Source organism: Chroicocephalus ridibundus, chromosome 11 (genome assembly GCF_963924245.1).
Source record: "Chroicocephalus ridibundus chromosome 11, bChrRid1.1, whole genome shotgun sequence".
Taxonomy (NCBI): domain Eukaryota; kingdom Metazoa; phylum Chordata; class Aves; order Charadriiformes; family Laridae; genus Chroicocephalus; species Chroicocephalus ridibundus.
In genome coordinates, this window is record NC_086294.1 from 16,729,931 (window position 1) to 16,743,493 (window position 13,563).

General features: G+C 46.0%; 1 protein-coding gene across 1 annotated transcript; it reads left to right on the top strand.

Annotated features, from left to right (window-relative positions):
- The first annotated feature begins 1,243 nt into the window (after positions 1-1,243).
- PKD2L2 (polycystin 2 like 2, transient receptor potential cation channel) lies at positions 1,244-13,003 on the top strand. Its single transcript, XM_063349457.1, has 14 exons — positions 1,244-1,292; positions 1,497-1,598; positions 1,845-1,978; positions 3,212-3,471; positions 4,233-4,454; positions 5,059-5,287; positions 5,811-5,981; positions 8,370-8,551; positions 9,194-9,314; positions 10,029-10,130; positions 11,283-11,362; positions 11,443-11,512; positions 12,332-12,447; positions 12,874-13,003. Exons 1-14 carry the CDS (start codon positions 1,268-1,270, stop codon positions 13,001-13,003), a joined length of 1,944 nt encoding a protein of 647 aa, XP_063205527.1. The 5' UTR covers positions 1,244-1,267.
- Positions 13,004-13,563: the final 560 nt, after the last annotated feature.

A 13,563-nucleotide genomic window follows, 5' to 3' on the forward strand; every position in this document is an offset into this window, starting at 1 on the left:
GACACTCCCTTAACAGTAAAACAGGTCCGTGAGGCAACATCAGTATTTTTTCTCCTTGCCCACTTGCCCCAAAAGCTGCCCTGTACAATATGAAGCATTAAGGCTATCATGTTTTCCCTCCTTGCTCCTTTAATTGAGGAGTGGCTTTAACTTATCTGACTCTTGACTCTCAACAACCTGTTGATTTGAATCATCCAAATGGTTTGTATGCTGCTACTCAGAGCTACCTTGCTCAAAATAATAAGAAAAATACCATGAAATCTGATTTTGCCAAACTCCAACAAACCTACTCTCTGAAGATTTTTCAACCGTCCTTGCTAAAGGAAAATTTGTGAGGGTGGAACTGGCCCGAGCTCCTCCTGGGGGGGTGCACGGTAACGCTGCTGCTAGTCAGCAACCCCACCAGCATCTTCCAGAACGGAAAAAAATGAGGCCTCAGCTTCATCCCACACTGCTGTACATGAAATAAAACCCCAGATCCGAACCGCACAACACCGACTATGAAACTCCCAATGCAATCCAGCAGCTCTGCCACCACGCTTCTCCCTCTGGAGCAATGAAATATGCTGAAATAACTGTCCCCCCCACTGCGCTCTTTGCGGGTTTGGGCTGATCGAATGCAGACTGACACCCGGGTCGTCCACAGGCTTCTTTAGAACATAAAGACGCTGCCATGGTGGGCAGGGGTGCGGTACCAGTGCTGTCAGCTCTGACCCACAGCACCCCAACTTCTTGCCAGGGCCGGGAGCCCAACCAGCACCTGCGCTCGCAGCGTTTGCGTTAATATACATTTAAATGAACATAACCTACGTTCCCTGCTGCTCTTCCCAGCAAGATGGGAATTTCCTAACTGCCTGAACAGAGCCTGGAAGCACCCAGACGCTGCAATTTATCGTTTGATTTCCCGCCCCCCGAAGGAACGGCTGCCCACGGGGGAGCGGGAAGCACGGGCTCTACCAGGCCCCGCTGCTGCGGCCCTGCGGGGAGGGCTGGGCAGGGGGCAGCGGACGGACCCCCTGAACGCCACTAACAGCAATAAAAATAACGATAATAGTAAAAGCTCCGAGGGCAGCAGGGGCAGCCCCGCGACGGTAGCCAAGGGCAGCCCGTGGCCACTCCGATCCCGCTGCCCAGCCCGACCCCTCCGGCAGGCGGTGAGGGGAACCGTCCCGAGGCGGGGAAATCGTTGGGATTCAAACGGGGGAACGCCGGCAGCCGCCCCGGACCGGCCACCATGGAGCCGTCGGCGACGCGGCAGCGGTCCGCGATGGAGCAGAGGCTGAGCGGCCCCGGTGCGTGAGGCGGCCCCGCTCCCCTCAGCGCCGGTCCCGCTCCCCTCAGCGCCGGCGCCATTCCGGGTCCCCGCCGAGCCCCGCGGCGCGGCCGGGCCTCGGCCCGCCGCCCCCGCGGGAGGGTAAAGGGCTACGGGGCTCGGCGGGGACTGAGGGCTCCCTCCTCTGACTCCTCTCTGCCCCCGCCGCCATTTCCCCGACCAGGTGCCGCCGAACACCGGCCCAGCGTCAGCAGAGAACTGGAGCTGAAAACCACCCTGCGGGAGCTGATCATCTACGCCTTTTTCCTGACAGACCTCTGTATACGTAAGTCATCAGATGACTGAGGTGACCGTCTACAAATAATTAATGTGTAAGCTGTACCTCTTTCAGTATTTACTCTTTACTCCACCTGTCTTCCACCCAAAAGTGTCACTTCAGTCGGAATTGCTCTGACTGCCTTTTTCTAGCAGCACGACTTCATGACAACTGAAGCGGAGAAGCAGGGCTAGAAGCTGTTGTCATCCTCTAATTCCAGCCCGTGAGCATCCCCTCTTTCCCCCTTCTTTCCAGTGACGTTCGGCATGGTGAGCACGGAGATGTACTACCTGAACAGAGTCATGGCCCAGCTCTTCCTGGAGCCGCCCTTCTCCGAGGACAGCCAGAGTGGTTTCAGGAGCATTGAGAGCAGAGGTGATTTCTGGAGGGTAAGGCTGTCGTTGCAAAGATGTCTTCTTGGACAGCGAAAAAGTGAAGAAGCTCCGAAGTGTTAATCCGGAGCAATACCGTCTCACGTTTCTCCTAAAAACCATGTGCTAGAAGTGCTCCCAGCAGGAGAAAGGCAAAAAACTTCTTAAAATCCATTTGGAGAAATTCTGCGTACAAACAATAACACTGATACTTCTAAATAATCAGTCGAGGAAAACAGTAGGACAGTTAATTGCTGCATCACATTCTCAATATTAGGCTTGGTCTGAAAAGAGCTTCAATAAAAACAGAAAGATTTGGGGTTTACAGTTCTTTTGACTTTCAGGTGTTAAAAAAAATATTTATGATTTCCACTAGGGCAAACAGGAAAACATACCATCTCGTTTCACTTGGTTTGCTGTTACATTACCTCATACTTCAGTGACGGCTGCAAAACGCTGCTCTCTGTTTTCACTACTAGGTGGAGGACTTCCCCAAATTACCGGCATTGCGCAGCTGACTGCAGAAGACAAAGTTTCTCACCTTACGCTTCCTTAAAAATGGAAATGCCTGGTTATAACAAACCATTTGGAAGAATTGTACTTTTATCATGGTGTCTGTTATTATTAGTCTATAAAATAGTAAGCCCTTGCTATGCAGTGTGGGCGCTGGCATACTAGAAGTGGTTGTGATACATGCTCAGATGGTGCCAAACCATGGGGGCTTGTTTTGTACGCAGAATAATGTTCTCCCCAAGCTCTTTATCAGCATCTAAGAAACACACAGAAAAGGGGGGATTTTTTTCCCCGCCTTCAAAAATAAATACTTCTTCATTTAGATTCAGATGACTAATACCTAGTCAGAAATATATCCCAAAACAGATCTTCAGAGATTAAGATAACCAACAGATTTTGTTAAACAACATACAATGTTTGTGTTTAAACATATCTGTTTATAATTCAGCAGAATTTTTCCATGAAATCCCAAACAGACATGTGTTGCAGCCTTACCCTGAATAATCCCGTTACCTATCTCTGATAGAATTGCATAGGGAATAGAATTGACTCATAACAAAAAGACGTAAATATATCGTATTTATAAGACAGTACATAGGTGGGAATTGTTTGTGTTCTAGCTTACACTCTGTAGCTATAAGTAACCTGAGAACCCTATACAGATTTTTATGCTAAAAAGTGGAGTAATAGCAGTATTTCAATCTTCTTTTGAAACTTTAACCTCATTTGTATGTATAGTTTGCAGAAGGACCCCTGTTGGATGGACTCTACTGGGACAAAAGGTGTAATAACAACACGATGTTAACCGTCCAGAACAACAGCAGCCATATTTACTATGAAAATTTGCTGTTAGGAGTAGCCCAGATCCGACAGTTGAAAGTACACAACAACACTTGCTCCATCTACCCGTATTTCCATGCTTTTTTAGAAGACTGTTACAGTGAATATCATTACCAAGCTGAAGACAGGTCTGAGTTTGGTCTAAAGAACGACTCCGAGTAAGTCATTCTACTTCAGCACAGAAACGTTTTTGAAAACATGACCATGTTCTTAATGCCAGTATAGTAATATAAACACTTCTTCAGTTAGTACATGCAATTAGCTGAGTTTTTCTCTTGTTTACATTGCGATAAACCATGGATTTGTTTTTGTGCCAACATTACAGACGGGAATTTGGCATGGGAAATTTATAGCGGAGAGACAGGAAGAACTGGAAACAGTGATCCCAGTTCAGCAAAAGCGCATGTTAATGGGCCTATCGCCACTAACATCTCTGGAGAAATGCTCAATTATGAGGCCTGAATTTAAATCACATGTTTATAAATTGGAATCATGCTAAAATGCTGTGGAAACAAGAGCCAAAAGGCCTGCTTCACACGCTTCATTTAGCCTTGATTTAACGCAATGAAAGAACATGTGAACATGCCACAGTAACAATGAACTACGTAAACCAGAGATACTCCATTTATCTATAAAGGTTTTAAGGTAATAAACTGTCTAGCCCATGTTGGGCAAAATCCAGATTCATAAGCAATTGCTGTTTTGTGAATGTACTGAGTAACTAAATAAAAGAAATGGGAATATCTTAAGGCTGTATGTCTCATGCTTACTTCACGTAAAGTGTTATTTAAAGGTCTGGCTTAAATGGCCAGCTGTGGATGCAGAAGAACACAAGAACTAACAAGGACTGTAAAAAGTCGAAGCTTATTTCAGCCCAGTTTCCATAAGCTGATCTGCTTTGTTTTCCCTTTTCTGCTAGATGGAAATACACCTCAGCCTCCTCGTTATCCCCGTGGTACTGGGGTTCTATGGGCTTGTACAGCAGTGGGGGATATAAATTCACCTTACCTCAATCGAAGCAGAAAAGCCTGGAGAAGTTGGTGTTTCTCAGGCAGAACAACTGGCTTACTAGAGGAACCAGAATTGTATTTATCGATTTCTCAACATACAATGCTAACGTAAACCTCTTCTGTATAGTCAGGTGAGTTCTTACATTTACTCCACGTGAAATCCAACTTACTGAGGCATAATGCTTCTGTAAGGACACAAGGAAAGGCTGGTCGCCTCAGGCACATGCAGCCACATTTCTCAGGTAGCAGCTGGCAAGACAGTAATTCGTTAAAAATGCAGAAATTCAGTGGAAGGAGCAGACCCAGATCCATCCTTTCCATTTTTTTTTTTAATAGTTGGTGTCTGTTCTGTACAGCTGGTTGCTGCTGTCAGTTGGAATAGATTTCATAGCCTTTTGCAAGGTCAAAGGCTGGATTATTAATCTTCTTGTCAGCTAGTGGAGGGAAAAGACTCAGGGTGCAGTGAATGTTAGGTCTTCTGAGACACAGTTTCTTTAAAGACTTAACCAAACACCGTAGCTTGGGTATCCCAAGAGCTTCTTATTTTCCCCTCAACCTTCCCTACCATGTAATACTCTTTTAATGGGGAACTTAGTGTAACCCTTACAAGAAGATCTTACGGGTGTAGGAGTTCCAGTAAGGTATTATTAATGTAGCAATAATCAATACTAGAAATTTAAGGGCTGAGATGATTTCAAACGACGGTAACTAACTCCAGTCCCCAACTTTTTCCAGGTTGGTGGTAGAGTTCCCTGCCACTGGGGGTGCTCGCACCTCCTCACATACCTACTCTGTGAAGCTCCTCAGATACGTTACATATTATGATTACTTCCTGGCTGCTTGCGAAATCACCTTTTGTCTCTTTATCATTACATTCATAATCCAGGAAGCTACAAAAATAGTAAAACTGAAAAAGGAATATTTCAGAAGTGCCTGGAACTGTCTGGATTTGCTGCTGCTCGTGGTGAGCTACCCCTTGACTTTCACCTCTGTGCGTGCCAGCCTAGGCTAGCACTGGATAGACAGCCAACGAGCCAGAACAGCCCAAATCTGTGTCTGGTTAGAGTCAGTCACCCACTGTTCTACATTGAAGAAGCCACATGGCCCACCATGGTTCAGCACACTTGAACTCTTTTCTAGCCTTGCTGTGTCTCCACGTCCTTTCACGCATTATACGCCCTGCTTGTTTTAGCCTTAATCTTTGCAGAGCAGGGAAGCACCAGTGCATAAAAGAGCTAACACAATAAAACTAGAACATACGCAGCGTGTTACATAGCACAAGCCCAGAATTATCACAGTACAATTACAAATTATTTGGCCAATAAAGTCTCATACGTACAGTTTATGACAAAACATCTAAAAAGCTCAGGTTCTTCAAATCTAACCAAGGATCTTTTGAAATCAGTACAGTCTTTCCTGTGCAAAGTGGCAAGTCTCAAGAGAGGGGGGTGTAGCTGGACTTGAGTTTCACTTCTGCTTTCCTTCAGGTATCCATCCTTGCCATTGCCTTCAACATCTACCGCACTGTAGCAGTGTCCCTGCTAATGGAAGAGCTGCTGTCTGATCCCCACGCGTATCCAGACTTCTATTTCCTTGCATTCTGGCAAGTCCTTTACAACAACATGATTGCCATCAATGTCTTCTTTGCTTGGATAAAGGTATTGATTCTTATTCCCTTTTTTTGTACTCAAGAATCATAGCGTTTCTAAGCATAGCATAAATGTTGACGTTTACATTTTCATGAGTAAATTGCAAAGGTGGGGCTAAAAAGGAGAATTTTTTTTATAAGATTCCAGAAGAGTTTAAAATTACCTCCTTCTCATAAACATGGGTCACACAAATTCCAAACCCGTCTAAAAAAAAATTTTGCATGTGGGCAGCTGTCTCTATTGGAGCAGCTGGGAAATTAGCATGGCCAAACAGCCTCCTCAGACTCAGTCTTTTCCTGGACCAAATATTATCCAGGTCACAGCCTGACCTACACAGGCATGGCTGTAATAGGTGAAGCTATTCCATAGCTTTTGTGGCCAAAAGCAATGGAAACAGCAGCTACTGTTTAACTGCAGAGGAAGGCAAAATGTGTCTGAACTTGATTCAGAAGTGGCTTTGTGCCAGGACACCTTTAATTTCATTCTTAGTTGCAAATAGATTTGCTGACTCCGGACAGAGTAGCAAAATCCTCTAAGATTAGGGGCTACTTTTGTTCCTAACCAGATGCTCTGGGGCCAAACCAGTCCTGCGTGTTTACATGCCACTGCCCCTCACCTACTAAATCCTGCTGGCTCTGACTGGGATCTGCACCCAGCAGACATCAATGACTTTTTGGTTTGGGTGGCCTCAGCGTTCCCAGCAGCTGGATGAAACTTCCCAAAGCTTGGCGTGATCCCAGGCTGCTTACAGGCCCTCTTTCCCCTAAGGCATTTGTAAAACACCTAGCACAAAGCAGCTGTGAAACAGACAGCGGAGGTGCTCACATCTGCCATTACAGTCATACCCCAAGTACCTGAACATAAGCTATCAGGAAAGGTCACGTCCTTTTAAAATAAACAGGCTTTTGGCCTTCCTCCACCTCCCAGGCCAAAGCTGCAGGAAGAAGCTGTTTGGGAGAACTGGCTGTTAACCACTTCTCTGGACAGTCTTCCTCATTACATCCATTCTGTACCCCAGCTGCATATTCCCCCTGCGTCATCCTCCCCTCAGACTGATTGCTGTTAATTTAGTAGAACAACTGTGTTTATAATTAATGATTGTCATTGAACAAGGCTTTTGTTCAGGCCTTGTTTCAGACACAAAGTAAAGGAGAGCTCCTTAACAACGCAGGCCATCGGGGAATCCTCAGATACAGGTGCGTGGTGTCTCTTGTAATCTCCTTGAACAGGGGTCACAGAATCATAGAATAGCTCTGGTCAGAAGGGACCTTTAAAGGCCATCTGGTCCAACCACCCTGCAATGAGCAGGGACATCTTCAACTAGATTAGGTTGCTCAGAGCCTCGTCCAACATGACCTTGAACGTTTCCAGGGATGAGGCACCTACAACCTCTTGATGGCACATCTGCCCCTCATCCTATCGCTCTACTCTGTGATAAAGAGTCCCTCCCCATCTTTCCTGTAGGCCCCTTTAGGTACTGAAAGGCTGCAGTAAGGTCTCCCTGGAGCCTTCTCTTCTCCAGGCTGAACGATCCCAACTCTCTCAGCCTGTCCTCATAGCAGAGGTTCTCCAGCCCTCTGATCATTTTTGTGGCCTCCCCTGGACCTGCTGCAACAGCTCCATGTCCTTTCTGTGCTGAGGCCCCAGAGCTGGAGGCAGCACTGCAGGTGGGGTCTCACAAGAGCGGAGTAGAGGGACAGAATCCCCTCCCTTGACCTGGTGGCCACGCTACTTTGACGCAGCCCAGAATGCGGGGGGCTTTCTGGGCTGCAAGCGCACATTGTCAGCTCACGTTGAGCTTCTCATCCACCAACACCCCCAAGTCCTTCTCAGGGCTGCTCTCAATCCCTTTATCCCCCAGCCTGTATTGATACCATGGGTTGCAGGGTCCTGCACTTGACCTTGTTGAACCTCATGAGGTTCACATGGACCCACTTCTCAAGCCTGTCCAGGTCCCTCTGGATGGCATCCCATCCCTCAGGCGTGTCAGCTGCACCACTCAGCTTGGTGGTGTCCACAAACTTGCTGAGGGTGCACGCAATCCACTGTCTATGTCATCGATGAAGATATTGAACAGTACTGGTCCCACTATGGACGGGGACACCACTTGTCACCGATGTCCATATCTGCGAGAGCTGATTACACATACCAGTACCCAGCAAAGACCTGTCCGCGCACTATCAGCTTTAACACGTAAGCATATTTGCCCTGCAGAATATTCACCTTCTCCAGAAACACACCCAATCCTAGTTCTCCTTACAGATACATACCATGCAACTCGTTTCTAGGTAAGACTTAACCCGTAAATTATGATTACAGACAACATTCCAGAAATTCCATTAAGAAGCTGCAATATATTTTGATCCCCCAGTAACAATATGTTCTGTTCTCTTGCAGATATTTAAATATGTAAGCTTTAACAAAACCATGATGCAGCTGTCCTCCACTTTATCGCGCTGTGACAAAGACATCCTTGGATTTGCCGTCATGTTCTTCATCATTTTCTTTGCCTACGCCCAGTTTGGCTATCTGGTCTTTGGGTCGCAAGTTGAAGAGTTTTCCAGTTTCCAAAACTGCATGTATGCTACTTTTTAACCTTTTTGATACAAACCCCTCAGTTGGTGCAGGCGCAAACCAGTTTCTGCTAAGCAGAACTTTAAAGTACAGGTCTCCAACATTAAGCTTATTTCATAGAGCAAAACCAATGTTGTTGTCTATGCAATTTGTTTCCCAAAACCTTCCAAAAATGTTCAAAAGAGACCACAGTTACGTTAAACAGTTCAGGGAGGCATGAGAAAGGGAAGCTCAGGGGTGGTTCACCCAATGGAGCTATTAGTCCCGACAGCTCTCAACACAACTTTGTCACGTGTAACCAGGCCCCTGGGCAATCAGGCAGGCTTGGCTCATGAGGCTACAACGGAAGGGAAATAATTTAAAGAAACCCCCAAAAACCAGGTGATTTATTCAAAATGGAAGTATTTTCTCATACAAGCCATTTAAAAATTCCTTTGTACTTTCAAATTCTCAGATATATGCTAAACGCCCAGTTTACCATTGCAGTATTATCCTGGCTTGCCTTTAGATTTCAGCGACTAAGGTAACGGTGGATCAGTCTCAATGGTATCAATTGCCTTTTTTTTTTTTTTTTTTACCAATAATGCTCACAATACGTTTCTTCAGGAGAAGTCAGTCAGCCTCCTTGTGGTGTTTTTTACTTCCAGCTTTACACAGTTTCGTATTGTGCTGGGAGATTTTAATTTTGAAGCCATAGAAGCAGCAAACAGAATCCTTGGACCTGTTTACTTCATCACATTTGTGTTCCTTGTGTTCTTCGTATTGCTGGTAGGTATCATCTTAAAAATGCTTACCCTTTTGCATAAACAGTAGGGAAGAACTGTTGTGCAGTGCTCTGAAACAGTGTTTTCCACTCCAAATTAACAGTGGGCTTGCCCTGGCTGCCCCTAGTACACCTGGGCAGAGACACGCTCCAAACTCTTTTGCAGGAGTTCCTGGCAGGCAAGACATTTCACAGCTCTCCCTTCCTCCAGACAGCCACAAAAGGGCCTTTTGCACCAAAAAAACGAGCACCTTTCAATTTAGTGCACCACCCATTTATTGAGGTTTTAATTTCTGAAAGCTTAATTGTATGCTCTTGAAAACTGCATCATGTCAGCCTTGTCAGGTAGGAAGGCTGAAGAGAGACTTTGATGGGACCGTGTAGGTGGAGGTTTGCTTTATCAGTTAGATTGATGTTTTCATTAGTTACTACAGATTGAAACACCATCTGAAAAAGCTACAAGTATATAAAAGGAAATCTTTTACCTCCGAGGAACTAGGCCTTCTAGCCAATACTGCAGATGGGAAATGAGTGATTTGTCTCCCAAAAATATTCTCTGAGACCACCAAATAATTTAAGTGCATTATATGTACCCAGCAAAGCTCTTCGGTTCGATTAGTTACATGCCCTGGCAGGGAACAGCCCCCAAAACAACAGCCCCAGCATAATACAAATGCAATTTCCAGAAACAATCGTCTAACTGCATCCTTCCTGTGCAGAACATGGTTTTGGCTATTATAAATGACACCTATTCAGAAGTCAAAGCAGACTTTCAGATGATAACCAGTGAAGAAATACAGATCAGAGACCTCTTTAGACAGGTAAGTACACGCTTCTGTAACTACCTCGTTTAATTCAAGATAAGAGGAGGAATTCTAAGCCGCATCATTAGCAAAGAGCCTTAAACAGCTGGGCCATAGCCATTTAAGAACACACAATATTTAATTTTTCACTTGAAACAAACATTTGACAGATACAGAGACATCCTTCCATCAAACCCACGGGAGCTCCTAACGGTAAGAGTAGCGTATGAGTTCGGGCGCAAAGAGCCTACCTTTACTTCAGCCTTTTAAAAGCAGTATTTAAGACCAGCCTGGTTTGTGATAGATCCTGTCATCAGCTTTCTTCAGAGCTTACTGTTGCTGCTCTTCCAAACTGAGAAACTAAAGATCTCTGCATGGAAAAAGAAGTAGAAATATATACCTTTAAAACTCCTCAAAGTTCAGACCGTGCCAGAAATTAGTAGAAAAGGGGAAGAAATCTTTCCCGAACTCTTGAGTTCAACTTGAAATTATAACCTCCCGTCCCGCCAAATGCATACACTGAAGCCAAAGAGCTTGCATGCAGGTCCATGGCCGGGACGAGGCAATATCTCTGCCTAGAAAGCTAACTTTAGCTGGGGAATACAGCATCAGGAGCGAGGTAAATGAGACTGAGGTGGGTGTGGGATGAGAGACCTGCGCGTTCAGACTGCGGTTCTCCAAGCTGGCCTGTGCTGAGCGTGCTGTAGGGGAGGGCTGGCAGATGGACCTACCTGAAATTTTCCTGTAGGATTTTATGAGTGGCACAGGCACAAGTTACATGGCTTCTGCAAAGCCTAGCTTCCAGTAAGGAAAGGGGGAGTTCCTACAGCTAGTCTGGTCAGCAGCACAGCTCGGATTCCCCCACCCAAGCTCATTCCCGACTTATCCTGGGCTACAGCGGGATTAAACAATATGCTTGAAAACAGACACTCTTACCGGATTTGGTTGGCTATGACCTTCAGGGATCTCATGACAAATTTGAGATACAGCAGGGTGAATTCTCTGAGCTGAGCTAAGGGAACAAAGAAGGCGGTAGCCTGGTGGGATTTCTGTTTAATTGCCAAGGCGTTACGCTGACACTTTGTTCCTTGCATTCAAGTCCTTGTGCAGAAGTGTCTCTGGTTAAACACAAGCCAATTAACTTGCCTGACTTTCCCTGTCTACGTTCAGAGTTGCAATAAGGCCCTTGTCAAGCTCAAGCTGAAGAAACCAGAGCTGGATAAAAATTCATCGGAGGAGACCTTGGAAAGGTAGGATCTTGGCATTTGCTGTTACCCCCTGCACCGCGCACAGACCGGTTCTCACAGAACTTCTGTCCCTTCTCAACAAGCAAGGAATTTTCAGCCAGTGAAGGAAAGGATAGTTCTAAGCATTCCAGTGAAGCCAGTGCTAATGAAGAGGTAGGCTTGATTCTTTCTTATATCCTTCGAAACTGCTGATTATATTTCAGAAGTTGAATAATACAAAAGGAGTCACAGTTGTCCCCACTGTTCCTTACAAGAGCTATTTCTCTACAGGATACTATTTCTAACATCATAGAAACAGCAAAAGCTAGACCTATTGATAAATAAAAATCACTAATTATGCCCAAAACCTCAAAGGAAAGCTTGCTCAGGGGCAAGGTCGTACACTACCAGGGCAGAGCTGGCAGTAGGGTGAGGTCAGTGTGTCTCAGCAATGGTACAAAGTTGTGAGCTGGGCATTTGCCCAAACGTTAAACGGAAACAGATGTATGGAAAACAAGTTTTACAGCAGTCTGTTGGGTCACAGGCTGCACCTACAGCAAGAATAAAGATTACTGTAGCTTCTTTTTGCTTTACAAAAAGGTTTCCAGCAGTTTTTTGGTAGTTCCATATCTGGGGTAGGCCAGGGCAAATACTTCTAAAATGTATTTTCAAACATCACTTCTACAACGGCAGAGGGGAAAAGCCCCTTGGCTGGCTGCCAACGGTACTGCACACAACCCTTGCCGTCTCTCAACTCTGAAAAAAAAATGTGTATTCCTGTATCCTGTCTTTTTGGAAGGGCCAGAAGGAAAATCTACTTTCAGACGGAGAAGAGAGCATTCATCTCCCCAGAGCTGCATGTATCTTGTCACGCATGCATGCCCCCTCCCTGCAGGAGGGACTGTTGTTACAGGTGTCCCAGTGAGCCATACTGGCTTCGTGATTTTGGTGTTGGTGGTTTTGTGTTTTTTTAATCCCTCTGGTGTTGAATAGAGCTACCCGGGGTCATCAAAGCTACAGGAAGGGGGACTTCATCAGAAGCATCCATCTGCTGACAACACGGACTCAGTCCTGGCTCAGAGCTACATCTCCACTGCAGAACTTCATCAGTAAGTGTGTTCTTGCAGTCTTACTCCCATCCCCAGGCAGCTGCAGCCCCAGCTGAGCCCCTCACCCAGCCACAACCTGAGAGACAGGAGAGCAACACAAAGTCACTGATTTTAAGATATTTTAAGTGCTCGCTGGCTGACAACAGCTGCCCTCAGGGAGGGAAGAAGGAAATGAAAAAATTTAGTAGGGCAGCTTGTAAGGACGTTAGTCAAGAATGAGGTGGGACAAGAATTTAAAATATTGCCACCCTTGCAGAACATTTCCTTGTGGCTGCCCAGGGAGGGGGACAGAGGCTGTGAGACCTCGCGCCTGTGAAGGGCATCTCGGGACGTAGCCTGACACAAGTGAGCAAAGAGGAAGGCTGCAAATGCAAGTTTAAGGGCAGCACCTTCTCAAGGACGCGTTGCTGTGTTTGTGTGTTCTAGGCTCTACTGGCATACAGTCATGTTGGAGAATGAATTAAGACACACTAATCAAATATTAAAGACAGTTTTGGAAAGCATTCAACAAGCAGGTGGCCGTCAGGGGAGATTGCAAGATGGCAGTGAAATGTGAGTTCCCCTGGTAACAGAGATGGCCTGACTCTTTGCACAGTTTGAATAAATCCAGAGTCCCCATCTTCCCCCCACCCCCTTTATTTTTTTCTGTTTCTGGATAAGAGAAGCAGGAATGTTAATAAATGTATATACAATTGTTGCTTCTGGGTCTTTTCTGTGGGAGTTTCGGGTGCTTCTTCAGCTGGGAGAAGAAGTGACCAACCCTGCTGGAGTTCTGGGTCGGCATCTCCACAAATGCCACAACGACATTTATTCCTCTGCCCTATTTTGGGGCCACTGTGAGACACAGGGAGGAGTGGGGTAGCCACGGGCGAGCAATGCCAGCGCTGCCGGCGCCCTGCTCTTCGCTCCTTCTCTGGCCCTACATGGCCCAGCGCGACCCTCGGTCACCGAGCACAGTCCGGCACATGGGCATCAGCCCTCGCTTCCCTGGACTTCCTCTTGCTAGTGCATCTGCTGCCAAGGTTAATGCTTTTTTCTCAACAATTCTTGTTCCAGGCACCTGCTGCTTCTAACACAGGTTTCTGTGCCTTCAGAGAGAGGAAAGAAAAAAAAAAA

Excerpts from the sequence above, each read along its gene's own strand:
- PKD2L2 (XM_063349457.1), top strand. The coding sequence starts at position 1,268 with ATGGAGCAGAGGCTGAGCGGCCCCG. Across the intron at positions 3,472-4,232 it reads GGTCTAAAGAACGACTCCGA|ATGGAAATACACCTCAGCCT; the intron begins GTAAGTCATTCT and ends CTTTTCTGCTAG. Across the intron at positions 10,131-11,282 it reads TCAGAGACCTCTTTAGACAG|AGTTGCAATAAGGCCCTTGT; the intron begins GTAAGTACACGC and ends GTCTACGTTCAG.